Source organism: Apiospora kogelbergensis (genome assembly GCF_038363985.1).
Source record: "Apiospora kogelbergensis strain CBS 113332 chromosome Unknown utg000008l_segment0_segment0, whole genome shotgun sequence".
In the NCBI taxonomy this organism is placed as follows: Eukaryota; Fungi; Ascomycota; class Sordariomycetes; order Amphisphaeriales; family Apiosporaceae; genus Apiospora; species Apiospora kogelbergensis.
In genome coordinates, this window is record NW_027117425.1 from 2,205,221 (window position 1) to 2,218,431 (window position 13,211).

Consider the following 13,211-nt stretch of genomic DNA (forward strand, 5'->3'; position numbering starts at 1 on the left):
TTCACCCTCTCTGCCCATTTTGTTTCGGCCACCTCAACCCCTACCAACGGAGTAGCATCAGGCTGCATTCATGCTCACAGTTAGCTGGGTTACCAAGCTAGCTGGCCCCTTCAAGGTAAGCTCTCGTGTTTCTCCTCTGACGCATCACCCATGGCACTATCGCAGGTTGCTGGTATATTGAAGTCTCGTCTTATAGGGGCTGGGAGACACCATGGTTTTTGTAGTGAGCCGACCAGTTCTGATGAGGACTTGGTCAGTCTTGCAAAAGGATCGTCTCCTCGCAACCCCGGGTGAGCATGATTGTTCGATGGCCAGCTTGAACTTCTTTACGGTTGGAGAATCTCCCTGTTCTCACCAATCTCTCACCGTGTATTTTACTCCTCATTGAAGCGAATTATACCAGCTCCTTCCACGCCTGCTCGGATTCAGTTCATCGATCTGCCTTACTTATTCTCCCCCCTCAGACTCAATCTTGACAACTTCCTTGTTGTTGGCATCTTCCATCCCACCTCCGCTCTAAGGTAACCCACTCACTTACACAAGTTTCTTACATATCCGGTTATCTTGTATTCTCTGTGACTTCCTTCTTGCGCACCTATTTCCACCTCGTCTCTGCTCATAACAGGTATTCACTTTGTCTCTTTCCCAGCAGGTAATCTGTTCATCCCCGCCTCTGCCACACCCATCTATTTTCCTATCGCTGACCTCGATGTCGGCTTGCCTTCACCATTCTCTATGCCCTATATATTGTCGCCGAGCCCCCCCAGCTTGAGCCCAACACTTCTTTCTTCTTTCGTCAACCTTTTCGCTGTCTCTCCAAGCTTAAGTCTGACATTTTTCGCTTCTTTCAGCTGACCCTTTGCATCACAGTCACTCATTCAACCCTCTTATGCAAGCACACCCACACACAATCTATTAGTGTGTACATCAGCAACATGAATAATCTCTTGAACGTCCGACGCCCAGCGCAGTATGCCACAGGCCGGCCTGCTGCTCGGGTAATGCCCACCATCTCCTCTGATGCATCTTCTGATAACTCTGAGGGAGGTGCTCCTCTGCATGACAAGATGACTTTCAGCGAGATGAGAATGAGCCAAGTCGAGCGCAACCGGATGCAGCGTGATGCCGTTGCTGCCGAGGCTTCAAAGGTCCCTGATGACCATGCCGCCGGCCCTCGTCTCAGCGATTCATCCGCTACCGCCAGTACCTTCTCTGCCGGAGAGCAGAAGTTCAAGGCTGGTCAGGGTAGTAGAAACCATGAGCTCAACCCTGCAAGCAACATGTTCATCCCCTCCAGTGCCACGGTCAACGATTTGACCAAGCTCCAGGTGAGTTCATGCAATCACATAACATCAAAACCCGATCTCATTGCTTCCTTCGTTCTATCTCCCACGCAAACTTTCACCTGAACTCGTAGCTGACTTTCATACCTGAAGGCCAAGACCGACGAGACTCACGGCAAGCTGTTGCAAATGCTCAAGGAGAGGCGGCAATCGGAGAAAGCCGCAACTGATGAACAAAACCAACGACGTCACAACAATAGCTTCGCCAAGCGGGCCAACAGCGGCAGCCATGCTGGAACGTCACGATCGGCAACTCCAACACCTGACCAACGCCAGAGCTTTGCCAATGTTTCTGCCTTCCCTCGAACCAAGGGCCAGCAAGAGTCGATTGCTGGGTACCACCAAGTCAAGCAAGCTCATGCTTATGCTCAGAAGGGCCACGACCATGGCTACAGCAACGCCCATGGCCAGCGTGCCAATGGCACTTCCAAGCAGGCAGATCACACCAATGGTATCATCAGCTCTGGCGACGAAGATCTTGACACTAGTGCTCATGCCTATACTCAGCACGACTTCGTGGTGCCCCAGTCCACAGAGATGACTCAACCCGCTACCAAGAATGGCCTGCAGACTGTTCGGGCCTACGGGGGTTCTTCTCAATGCAGAGAAATCATTCTATTCCAGTCGGTAGACGAAGACACCCGGGCCGGAAGATCTGCCTTGTTGAACAGCATTGTGCCCGCAGATGGACTGCCGACTGAGGCTGTACTTACCCACCCCGACAACTGCCCTTTCGTCGTGACTGCCGAGGCCAGCTTTCCAGAAGCCGAGGCGGAGCGCGGCATTGTCCACATCGACAACATTCCCTTTGGTATCTCGCGTGCTGAGGTCATCGCCTTTGTGGGCAAGAACTCGCGGCTCCTCAACGACAGCGATGAGCCGGTCCACATCATCATGGACCGGGTTCAGGGCAAGACTCAAGACGTCTATGTCGAGTTTGCCACCATGAAGGATGCCATGGCTGTTGTTGAACGCCATGAGACGAACCTGGCCAATGGTCGCTCTTCCCGCCTGGGCGACCGACCTGTCCGAGTGTACATGTCAAGCCCCGCCAACCTCATGAGTGCCATCTTCAGCTATGCTCGAGGCGTCGACTGGCATGGCTACATCCCCCAAATCAGGGAAGCTGGTTCGGGCGCTGCTTACGACACCTTTACCGCGTTCGTCTCGGACGAAGAGCTGGCCATGGTGGCCAAGCACGCTGAAGATCCTCGCCGATCTCCCTTCTCCAGGGATGCCCGCGAGCGCCCCTACGAGTGCATGATTAGCACCATCAAGAAGTTTCCCTGGTACCTGACGGATCGCATCACTCTTCGACACCGATACAACATCTACAACTGCTGCATCAAGCTTCTGATCACTCTACAGGACGCCATCAGCAGAGATGAATGCTCGGCGCGTCTCACTCGGCAACTCCTGAAGCGCTTCATCAACTCCATGATGCTTTGCCCCGGTTTCACTGTTATGCAGAAGGACAACTTTGCCTTCAAGGCGGACTTGGGTGAGATGGACCTGGGCCGGTTTAACATGCCACGCTTCCCCGATCTTTGGAGCCACCAGTATGCCCTGGGCCCCCGAGCTGGTATCCCCATGGATGTCATCGAGGTATGTAAAAGGATGAAAGGGAGAGGGGAAAAAGGCTGGCGCCTCACCACCTCCTGTTTTTGGTAAGCTCACGAGAAGCTAACATCTGATGAACCCTATTAGTACTATATTGCCATCATCCGTGAGGAGTCGACCCGCTACGCCATGTCAGGCCAAGATCTCGGTGTCAAGGTATCGCTCACGAACTTGCATGCCAAGACCAGCGACTACTGGGGCTATTTCTGGCGTGAGGTCGGCTATAAGAACACGTCCAAGTTTGAGGATTTGACGCTGGAGGAGGCTGCCGTGATGGAATGGACCGCCATCAGCGCGATCCTGCACCGCGCCCTCGCCCACAGCCAGAAACTTCGCCAGGCCAAGCAGGTTGTCGAGAACCAGTTCCATGGCCATGGCGTTGCTGCTCCCAAGACCCTCGCGTACTAGGCGACGTGCCCAGCCCACCAAACCCATCGACAATGGTGGGAGTGAGCCTGGTCCGGGACAAGTCGACAACGAGCACGGATTCATGAAGCTTACTAAAGGTGGCCTCATGCTTCATCCGACTCCGGATTATTCTTAGCAGCACATCTGCTCTTACACTTTGCTTGTACATTACGACCAGCCTTGGTCGATTCTCGATGTTCACGGCATCACTCAGGTCCTACCCAACAAGAGGGGCGGACCTATCAAGGCAACAAAAACCAGAAAACACCAGAAAAGAAGCACGGGACTTGGAATGGAGAGAAACAAGGAGAAAACATGGAGGAAAACAAACGGTGGTATGAACGATACGGGTCTCGCGGTTCATAGATTTGCGACTGCTGCAATCCCTGGGCCCCGAGAGAAGGGAACGATAGGCCTGCTTGTCGCTAGGGTTGCTGATGATACTTGCCTGGCTTGTCATCTGTGCCTGCGGTGACACCGCCATCACTATATATTGCTCTCTGCTATCAGTCATTCAGACCGAGGTTGAGGGCCTGGGATGTGACGCCGTGCTGAGTGGTTGGTTTCGAGCTTCACAAGACTGAGCAGAACGGAGCATAACTGAGATCGATGAGACATCCTAGTCACACTCCTAGATAGATTGATTTGATGAAATTTTTTTTTGGTACAAATGGGCGGTGTTGTTGCTGTTGCTGTTGCTGTTGCTGTTGCTGTTGCTGTGATGATGTGTGTGTTTTTATTTGGTATAAGCGTGCTGGCTTGGCTGGTGGGGAGCTGTGGGAGAATTAGCACACTGTGCACTGTGCAGGTACATGGGCCAGCGCGAGCCAGCGTGAGCCAGCCGGGGCAAGCCTGGGCAAGCCTGGGTAAGCAAGGATGATGACTTTACTTCGGGTTGACAGCTTTCTGCTGAACCCCCCGGTACAAGTAGATCTATCGCAACCCCCTCCTCTATCCCACCACCAGCCTCGCCCAAGACCCCAGAGACAAAGCAGCCTTTCAGCGCACTCTCTCTCGTCGCAACCCAACCACCACACAATCCGACCCAATTGCGCGGGTTTCAAGACGCCTGGTACCGCCCGTCCAGATTTCCTCTTTGCTCTCTACGTCTACCAACGGCAATTAGGATTCCACCTACAAAACGGCGTCTTCCGGCTCGGTTCCAACCAGTGGCTCGGCGCCGCAGCCGGCCGTACCTCGCAACACCAACACCAACACCAACACCACCATGGCCACCACCAACAACGACCAGAACCAGGGCACCTCGCCTCCCCCGAAGTCCCCGACTTCCCCTCGTGGCATGGCCGGCATGGCGAGCATGTCCAGGCCCATTACCCAGTCCATGCCCGACAACCGCCAGCAGTCCTTCGAGGAAATCTACGGCCCACCCGAGAACTTCCTGGAGATTGAGGTATGCGCTTGCCCCCTGACTCGCCCTGCCCCCCCAACACGACAACTTGGGTTCTGACATTCCTTGCGCTGCTTTTTGCAGGTGCGCAACCCTCGAACCCACGGCATGGGTCGCGGCATGTACACCGACTACGAGATCGTCTGCCGCACCAACATCCCCGCCTTCAAGCTGCGCCAGTCCACCGTGCGCCGGCGCTACAGCGATTTTGAGTATTTCCGCGACATCCTCGAGCGCGAGAGCGCGCGTCACCATCCCGCCCCTGCCCGGCAAGGTCTTCACCAATCGCTTCAGCGACGACGTCATCGAAGGCCGCCGCGCCGGCCTGGAGAAGTTCCTCAAGATCGTCGTCGGCCATCCCCTCCTGCAGACGGGCAGTAAAGTGCTGGCCGCCTTTGTTCAGGGTAAGTCATGTGTTCTTTAAACGAGAAAGGGAAATGTCGCTGACCGTGTAAACCCAATTGTAGATCCCAACTGGGACCGCGCCGCGTGGTGACTGCGGTTACTTGATTCTTGGGCCAGGTCTTCAGATCCCCATAGACAGCCCCGAAAACTACAAAAGAGGTGCCCTGCGTCACAGTCGCCAGCCCCGCTGTTAGTCAAGCTGTCTTGGCCGCAGGATGATTGATGGTGGTGAGGTGGAAGACATTGGCGCCCATAAGCCGTTAATCCAGCCTAGTACTCGCAAAGAAGGACGAGTCAGGCTTTCTGGAATTATGGACGACAGAATATCCGGGGGCAGCGACGGTCACCTACAGGACCTCTCTACGACTGTTCGCTTTTTTTTCCTTGCCGAGGCTAAAATGAAACGGCCGGCCTCTCTCTCTTGAAATATGGTGTTATTGCGACATCTGCGACATGATATCCTTCTGCTATTTGAAAATTAGTCCACCAATGCCGAATACTTCACAAACAAGATTCGCTGTGTTTGCCGAGACGCGCCAATATGATACCGATAATATGGAACCGAGAAAACGGAAGCGTTCGTATAAAATATGCATTCATGATGATCTGTTCTCGGCCGCTCTCGTCATGTCGTCCGTACGGCTTCGTTATTCTTTATATACATAATCTACAGTATGTTTACATGCTTGAATGCCAACATGCCCCTGGAGCGAGCGCATTTCCAACGCCAGATGTCATGCTAAATGCTGGGTATAGGCCGTCCCTTTCTTTCTATCCTTGGGTCTATAATTTTGTCCAGCTGGTGTCTGGCAATGATAATGCCTCGGAGAGCTGGTGGGGTGATTCCGGTGCCCTGTTGTGTTGCTGGCACGGCGCGGTGGTGAGTGTGGTGGTTTTGTTGAGTGGTGTTATACATTGTTGCTTTTGGCCATGATGGTAGCAGACGTATGCAGGTAGCTGTCGTGGGAGACGACTAGCTCTTTGATCCGAAGAATTTCAAAATGATTTCATACATGCCAAACATAACGGCAGCGGAAGGGATGGTTCGCATGAGATGAGGGGTCAGGCCGCCATACAGACCCAGGACACCCTCCTCCTTCCAGACAAGCTTAAAGCAGTGAACCAAGCCGGTATACTTGGGCTTCCCGTCGGCCATAGGGGCTTGTCGAAGGCGTGTCCTCGCAACCTGCAAAATAAAGCAATTAGCCAACCAGAACTTCTCCATATCACCTCAAAATTATTCAAGGTGTCGGCGTGGGCGTGGAACTTACCTCGTGCGGGTATGCCAAGATGGCGGCAACAGCCTTGGACGCACCGGCGCTGAAGAAGTTGCCGGTTAGGCCTACCGTGTTATCCCACCACGTCCTGTCTCGGCCGCTCTCGACGAGGCGCGCCTCGCGGTGGCGCAGGCGCTCCTTGAAGTTCTCATACAGCACCCAGTGCAGGGTACTCTCGGTGACGCCCAGGTACGAGGCGCTCATGCCCTTGAAGAAGCCCGTGGGCCCCTCTTTGCGCATGACCTGTTTGATGCAGTCCCAACTGTTGCGGTAGACGCGCCGGCTGACATCGCCTTTGCGGGCGGCATTGTTCTTGTCGAGTTGCAGGCGGGTCTTGACCAACCAGATGGGGTTCGTGGCCGTGCTGGTGGCGATGCCGGCCGTCGCCGCCGCCGCCAGGTGCACCCACGGGTTCGTGGCGTCGGTGCCCGTCCACGTCGCGTAGGCCCGCTTGCCCGTGCCGTAGACGTAGAAGTTGATGCTGCGCGCCGGGATGACGCCCACCAGGTTCGGCCCCAGGCCCTTGAACAGCGCCCGCCACCCCTCTATCCGGTACACGTCCCGCAGGATCTGGAACGTCTCGGCCAGGTGGTAGCGCATCGACCGCAGCGCCGTCATGCGCATGTGGCCGCCGCCGGCCGTGGCGGTCGCCGCTTCACGTGCAGCCCGCAGCTGGGCCTGGTAGAAATCGGACTGTAGTCGGGTCTTGAGGACGTCAAGCGGTGCGGTGAAGACGGCAGCAGTCATGCCACCGACACTGCAGGAAAATATTTTGTCAGTCTCCTCTTTTAAGGCCATCGTGGGAAGGAAGGACATAGGGCAAGCGCGTACCCTCCTGCGACCATGTGAGGCCATGATTTGGCGAATGGGGATTTTTGCTGTGTCAAGGAGACGTCCTTTTCCGGTAATACATCGCCGAGCTCCCTCGATTGTGAAAGCGGAGAAGGCGCCGGCACCGGGAGTCGTTCCCGGGCCTGATTTGTTAACGTCATGTTACTCGTAATTCGTAGAGTCGAGGGTGAGTGAGTTAATGCGTTGGTGACTGTCGTAGACAGTGGCAATGCTCAGCCTGTGAGGCCTACCGACTCGGAATCGTTAAGTAGTCGTAGGTGGCGTTATGTTGCAAGATGGTGTTATCGGGGAGCCATCAATGACATGGCACTCGCGAAAAGGTCGGTAAGTGGGATGTGGGATGTGGGAAAGTCTTGGGCAATGGTGTGTCGCAAAGCGAACTTCTATGCCGATAGCCAAGTCGAGTATGGTGAAAGAAAGAGCTACGCCATTGAATGTTGTGTATGTAATCTAGACTTGCGTCGGTGCAGATTCTGGGTTGATGGACAAAAATCGGATGGGACCCTTTGGGGCCTTTTTGGGCCTTTTTTTTCTTCCTTCCTATCACCGCGCTGGAAAAAGTTGATGCGCGCGTCAGGCCTCCAATCAATTAACCCCCAATGAGGTAATGCAACCGATGACTAACCCAAGTGGGGGAGAGACGAGGCGCGACGGTATCACCTTCAACACACTGACGACGAAACAACTGCAGGCTCGGTCTATCTCCCTTTGCTAGAAGTAGTTGTCCGTCGCATCGGAAAGGCCTGGACCTGGCCAGCATTATGGAAAAGAAACAAACGTAGCAAAGCATATACATGAACAGAAAATAGAGACGCTCGTGCTAGAAATCCTGCAACCCGGTTTCGCCTCGAAGTCGCCTCTTATCCTTGGCTGCTGTGGCCTCTTCCTCATCTTCGCCAAACCAGCTGGGCTCCTCGTCACCGAACCAGGCTTCTTCCTCGTCTTGGCGTTCCAGATCGTCAAGGGCGTCATTGCCGTCCACCGGCCCGTAGTTAAAGTCTTCGTCATGCCCCAGTATGAACCGATTCTGTAGGAAATCCTTCCACTTCTGCTGTCCTTCCTCCCGTGACTTCGGCTTGTTGGCCTCCACGTCGTCTTGCAGCACTTCCCCGAGGTCTGGCAAGGTGGCCGCCGCCGCTGCCGGGTGAGCTTGCTGGCCAAATAGCTGCTGCTGCTGCTGCTGCTGCCCCGATACATTCTCCTGCCCCTCCGATAAAGACTCGTTGAGCTGCGATAACTTGGCCTCGCCCCTTAGCAGGTCAAGCTCGAGTACTCTCGACCAGCCCTTCTTCCGCCCGTCCTTCTCTCGGTCTTCCGGAGACTGGAAGCGACGGATCAGAGTATCATACAGCAGTGGATCTACAAGGCCTGGTCAGCAACTGAGCGGCAGTGATGTGTGTGATTGGCTATCGTCAATTGGGTATTTCGGCAATTCTCATACCTGCGAGCTCATGCTCTAGCGATTGGAAGTAGGCCGGGTTCTTGTCGAGATAGGCACGTCGGCGGTTCTGGATCCGGATTTGCGCCGATCTGGCCGGGCTTCGTACCGGTCGCGGCTGAGGCCTGTCTGCGGGCGACACGGGCCGGTCTAATGGCATGGTATCCGCCATGGTCCAAGTACAATGGACCGAGTGTTGGAGGCTCGCTTGACGAACTTTTGGTGTTGTGGAATTGGTCAATATACCCAATGTGATGTGATGTATGGCCGGTCAGTAGGACCAATGCGGAGGTGGATACTGGGAATCGGTGACGGGTGTGTCGGAGCCGACGACCTCTGGGCACATCTCGACATTATCAAATACAGCAATCGAATGAACACGAGCACCACCGGCGACCAAAGCCATCAAGGGATTGCACGCAATTTTATACATGGTCTCAGCAGGTATCGAGTATAGCCAGTCGAATCTTTTTTGATTGCTGACTTTGAGAGGTATACTATCTAAATGGACGGGCGGCGGTCGGTACAGCGTGCTGTGTTCCTAGGAAACAAAGCCTCCGTACCCCTACGAATTTTAGGCTACGGCAGCGAAGCACACGGGCCTTTGCAGAGGCTTTCCTTGACTCGGACCGATCACGCATTTGGCACGCCAGGAGCGGCCGCCTCAAGAGGGCATCGAACTTCGGAGTGCCCAAGCCCGTAACGGGATCCCACCCCGCCGTGGCGTTCCATTTCGCGCCACCAGGGACCCGAGCATCCCACAGAGTACCCTGCCGTGATGTCGGTAAACGCAGCCGAGTTGTTGTACAGCCACGGGTTCAGGAACCCGAGTGGCGGCTGTCCCTGCGACTTCCTCGCTGCGTTTAGCAGCGCAATCGCACCCGCAAAAGCCGGGCCGCTCGCGCTGGTGCCGCCGACACTGATCTGCCTGCCCTTGTCGATGACGGCGAAATTGGACGCCTGGGCCGCTACATCCGGGACGGCGCGGTTTGATGAGTTGAAATACTCGGAATAGGTATCGCCGATATCGCGCAGGTAGGTCGCCACCATCTCGTCTTGCCATGCTGGCCTCTGCCAGTACGTGCTGAAGCCTCCGCCGGAGAAGTCGACGCCCTTCTCAGGTCCAACCCCGACAGTGCCGCCCACGGCAGTTACATAGGGGCCTGTGGTGCTGAAGCGTTAGTGGGTGGATGCTTGCCATGGTCAACAACTATAAGGAGGGGCCGAGACTCACATGCAGCTGGGAACGATGCCTCGAAAAAGGTAGCGTTGTCGCTGTTGCGGATACAATATTGACCAGGGCCCGAATCACCCGACGAGAACATGACGCTTACACCACGCGCACCGAGTTGCATAAACATGTTACATACTTTCAAGGCGTAATCCCGAGGGATAGACTGCTCCTCTTCTCCGTACGACGTCGACAGAGTTTGTGGGAGATCAGCGTCGTCTTGGGCTAAGATGTAAGTCAAGAACTCCAGGTACGGCTCGTTGCTGCCTGGTGGTGTTGGTTGGGACTTGGTAGGAACAAGTGGTCTTCAGAGAGGTTAGTCACGAACCGCTGGGATTAACTTGGCATAAGTGAAGCTTACCCCCTACACGCAGGTTAGCAATGGCGATGTATGCTGGCTTTGAAGATTTACTTACCGACCTCCGGTGCTGTATTCGAGCACAGGTATTGGCTGGGCTACACCCACCACGTACTGGAGATCCAGATTCGCTTCGACTGTTCGACATCAGCTTCCAGTGCCGTTCCAATATGAACGACTTTAGATGGCTCACCGCTGCTTGATTTGCTATTCTGGTCGTCCAGACCCCCGTTGGCTAACTGTACGGTGAAATTTTGCCCCTTGGCAGCTGGAACAAACTTGGACTCGAAAGTCTGCAGGTCCGCGTACCGCGCGTACTCTTCGAGATACGATGCGATAGCAAGAAGGTTTCCGGTGCTCGGCGCCGTGTAGTTGATGTTGTACAGCGACTTAAGACATGCAGGCGTGACAGGGCTGCATGAGACGGCATCTGCAGTCTGGGCAGCCACGAAGCTTGTAGATCCTTCTTCGGGGTAATGCACCTCAAATACGGTGGACTTTTTGGCAGAGAACCTTCCGAAACGGGTCGTCGGTTGAACCATGTCAATGTGCGTGACCAAATCATCGGGAAGGCTGTATGCCAGAGTGCGCAGCCGCGGCTCGTTGCTGTCCTCGTATTGGTACCACGCAAAGCTTGTGTCCAGCAGTGCATTGGCCTTGGCGACTGTCGTGTCTATGGTGACGAAGTCGTTGTTCACAACAGGGACGATGCCGCTTCTCGTGACCCAGTTCGTTACGTTTGTCGTTGTCTGTTGGGAAGGCGCGGTGAGAGCTCTCACTTCGTCGCGAGAGAGGTGCATGCCGTAGTTGGCATGTCCGGGGAGGAGACCTCCATAACCGCCTGCTCCAAGGCATCGGCACCTTGCTGGCGAAGAGCGACATGCAGGCGGATCGGGTCCAAGGGAGAGGCATCTCGCACGAAAGCCCAACCGCGAGGGACGCCGTCGAGACTGTCGACTACTCGGCCAGCCGCCAGCCCAGCACACAGCGCGAGCAGGGTCAGCATGATGGTAACGGCGGTCTTCCCAGGGATACGATGCGCGGCGGGTAGGGCAAAGGCAGGCACTATGATGGTTCAACTGGCAAGGTCCGGCGTGGGGAGGAGGGTTTCCGAGCGGCTACTTATACTCGCCAAGTTGTGACATGACGTGAGCCTAATATACGCCCGCGCATCCTACAGAGGAAGGTCATAGGAGTGTCGACTCTAGCCATGCAACCTATTGCCGCTTATCGAACGCTTTACTACCCATCATTTCCCTTCTTGGCAGGTCGTTAAGCACAGCGGTACATGCACGACTAGCCGGGGGCAGACGGCTACTACTACTAGCCACTACAACCATGCTGTCCGTTAAAGGTGCCCAGTCAAAGCTTATCAGAAGTCGCTTCCTTTCCATAGGTTGGAAAGATATTTACGCGCCGTGCGCAGGTTAATAAATACCGGACTGCGGGGTGTTGCATTTCATGTCCTATCCGAGCGTATTGGATTTGTCCTTTCCCTGAATCTGCAACGATCGAAATGCACAGGCCCTTGTTCCGATCTACCCATCTGGGCAGGTGTACAGCGGATCCAGCGGCGTTGATGAGGGGTCTTCTCTGCAACCATGTCGACGGTTCTTCATATGATTTAGATCCAAAAATATATAAACCAACGGTGGGGGTCGAACCCACAACCCTGTGATTCACTTCTGTCGTAGAAGTCACATACGCTACCATTGCGCCACGCCGGTGTCGTCAGAACAATTGGTTCGAGAAGCTTGACAAGTAGAGACAAGAAGTGGCGAGTGGCAAAGTGATAAAAAATAAAAGAATTAAGTACGGAGTGGAAAAAGAAATACTGAACCCACGGCGGGGGTCGAACCCGCAATCTTGTGATTCACTTAGGAGTAGAAGTCACACGCCTTATCCATTAGGCCACGCGGGCTTGGTTGTTGCTTATTGAAAAACTGCGGCCCTAAAACAGTCTATATCCCCATCAGCACACAATTATTAAGTAATTATCTAAGAAAGTATAAAATAATATTGAATATTATTTAATTAATTTAATTAAAGCTAAAGTTAAATATAAAATATTACTTTTATTTTAATTAAAATAATAAATTAAAAAATATACTTTAATAAATATATTATATATCTAATAAAGTACTATTAATATAATAATATTAAAATAAAAAGGGAAAGTCTTTTTTAATAATAATAAGAATAAGACCTTAATAAATAAAGATTTATTTATATTATTATATTATATTACTTTTTTATTTAAATATTTCTTTATATTAATAATTTTATAATTAATACATTTATTTAAAAAGAATTATTTATTTTATAAAAGAAAGTTAAATTACTTTATATAATATTTAATATATTTATTTATAATTAATTCTAAAACCTTTTTAATTATCTTTAAAAAAGTAGTTAATTTATAAACTTTAGCTATATTATAATCTTCTTTCTTTAATTCCTTTAAAATTATTATAATAAAATCTTTAAAGGGGTAAATACTTTTAGAAAAGATAATAATTAAATAAAAGATATAAAAAGGGAAGGAGAAAGTTTATTAAAAAATAAAAATAAAATTGAAGATCCTTAATAATTTAAAAGCTTTATATAATTTAAATTAGAAAATAATATATTTTACTTCATCTTTAAAATATAAAAAAAGTAATTAATTAATATATATAGAGGTAAGGGGACTATTAAAGTAGGGCTTATCGATAAGTATATCGATAAGCTTATTATTAATATAAAACCTCACTAATATTTATTAGCTAGATTAAAAGTCTCTATCTTTTATAATATATTATATTATACCCTATACTTAAACTATTATATTAAATAGTAATATCTTTAATAACTATATATTATAAAGATTAA

At 52.0% G+C, this 13,211-nt stretch overlaps 5 protein-coding genes across 5 annotated transcripts; 2 read left to right on the forward strand and 3 right to left on the reverse strand.

Moving 5' to 3' along the window:
- Positions 1–935: 935 nt before the first annotated feature.
- Positions 936–3,371, forward strand: PG998_012658 (uncharacterized protein; the record flags this gene model as incomplete). The annotated part of the gene is made up of 3 exons (XM_066879474.1): positions 936–1,328; positions 1,437–2,948; positions 3,051–3,371. The coding sequence occupies 3 exons, from the start codon at positions 936–938 to the stop codon at positions 3,369–3,371; spliced, it is 2,226 nt and encodes a 741-aa protein (XP_066725858.1).
- Positions 3,372–4,599: 1,228 nt separating this feature from the next.
- Positions 4,600–5,275, forward strand: PG998_012659 (Golgi membrane sorting nexin; the record flags this gene model as incomplete). The annotated part of the gene is made up of 4 exons (XM_066879475.1): positions 4,600–4,782; positions 4,864–4,991; positions 5,020–5,183; positions 5,247–5,275. The coding sequence occupies 4 exons, from the start codon at positions 4,600–4,602 to the stop codon at positions 5,273–5,275; spliced, it is 504 nt and encodes a 167-aa protein (XP_066725859.1).
- An 882-nt stretch (positions 5,276–6,157) lies between these two features.
- Positions 6,158–7,453, reverse strand: PG998_012660 (mitochondrial carrier; the record flags this gene model as incomplete). The annotated part of the gene is made up of 3 exons (XM_066879476.1): positions 6,158–6,370; positions 6,456–7,218; positions 7,293–7,453. The coding sequence occupies 3 exons, from the start codon at positions 7,451–7,453 to the stop codon at positions 6,158–6,160; spliced, it is 1,137 nt and encodes a 378-aa protein (XP_066725860.1).
- A 680-nt stretch (positions 7,454–8,133) lies between these two features.
- Positions 8,134–8,923, reverse strand: PG998_012661 (coiled-coil domain-containing protein; the record flags this gene model as incomplete). The annotated part of the gene is made up of 2 exons (XM_066879477.1): positions 8,134–8,672; positions 8,755–8,923. The coding sequence occupies 2 exons, from the start codon at positions 8,921–8,923 to the stop codon at positions 8,134–8,136; spliced, it is 708 nt and encodes a 235-aa protein (XP_066725861.1).
- A 461-nt stretch (positions 8,924–9,384) lies between these two features.
- PG998_012662 (uncharacterized protein) lies at positions 9,385–11,346 on the reverse strand (the record flags this gene model as incomplete). The annotated part of the gene is made up of 5 exons (XM_066879478.1): positions 9,385–9,914; positions 9,986–10,287; positions 10,399–10,477; positions 10,534–11,089; positions 11,170–11,346. The coding sequence occupies 5 exons, from the start codon at positions 11,344–11,346 to the stop codon at positions 9,385–9,387; spliced, it is 1,644 nt and encodes a 547-aa protein (XP_066725862.1).
- Positions 11,347–13,211: the final 1,865 nt, after the last annotated feature.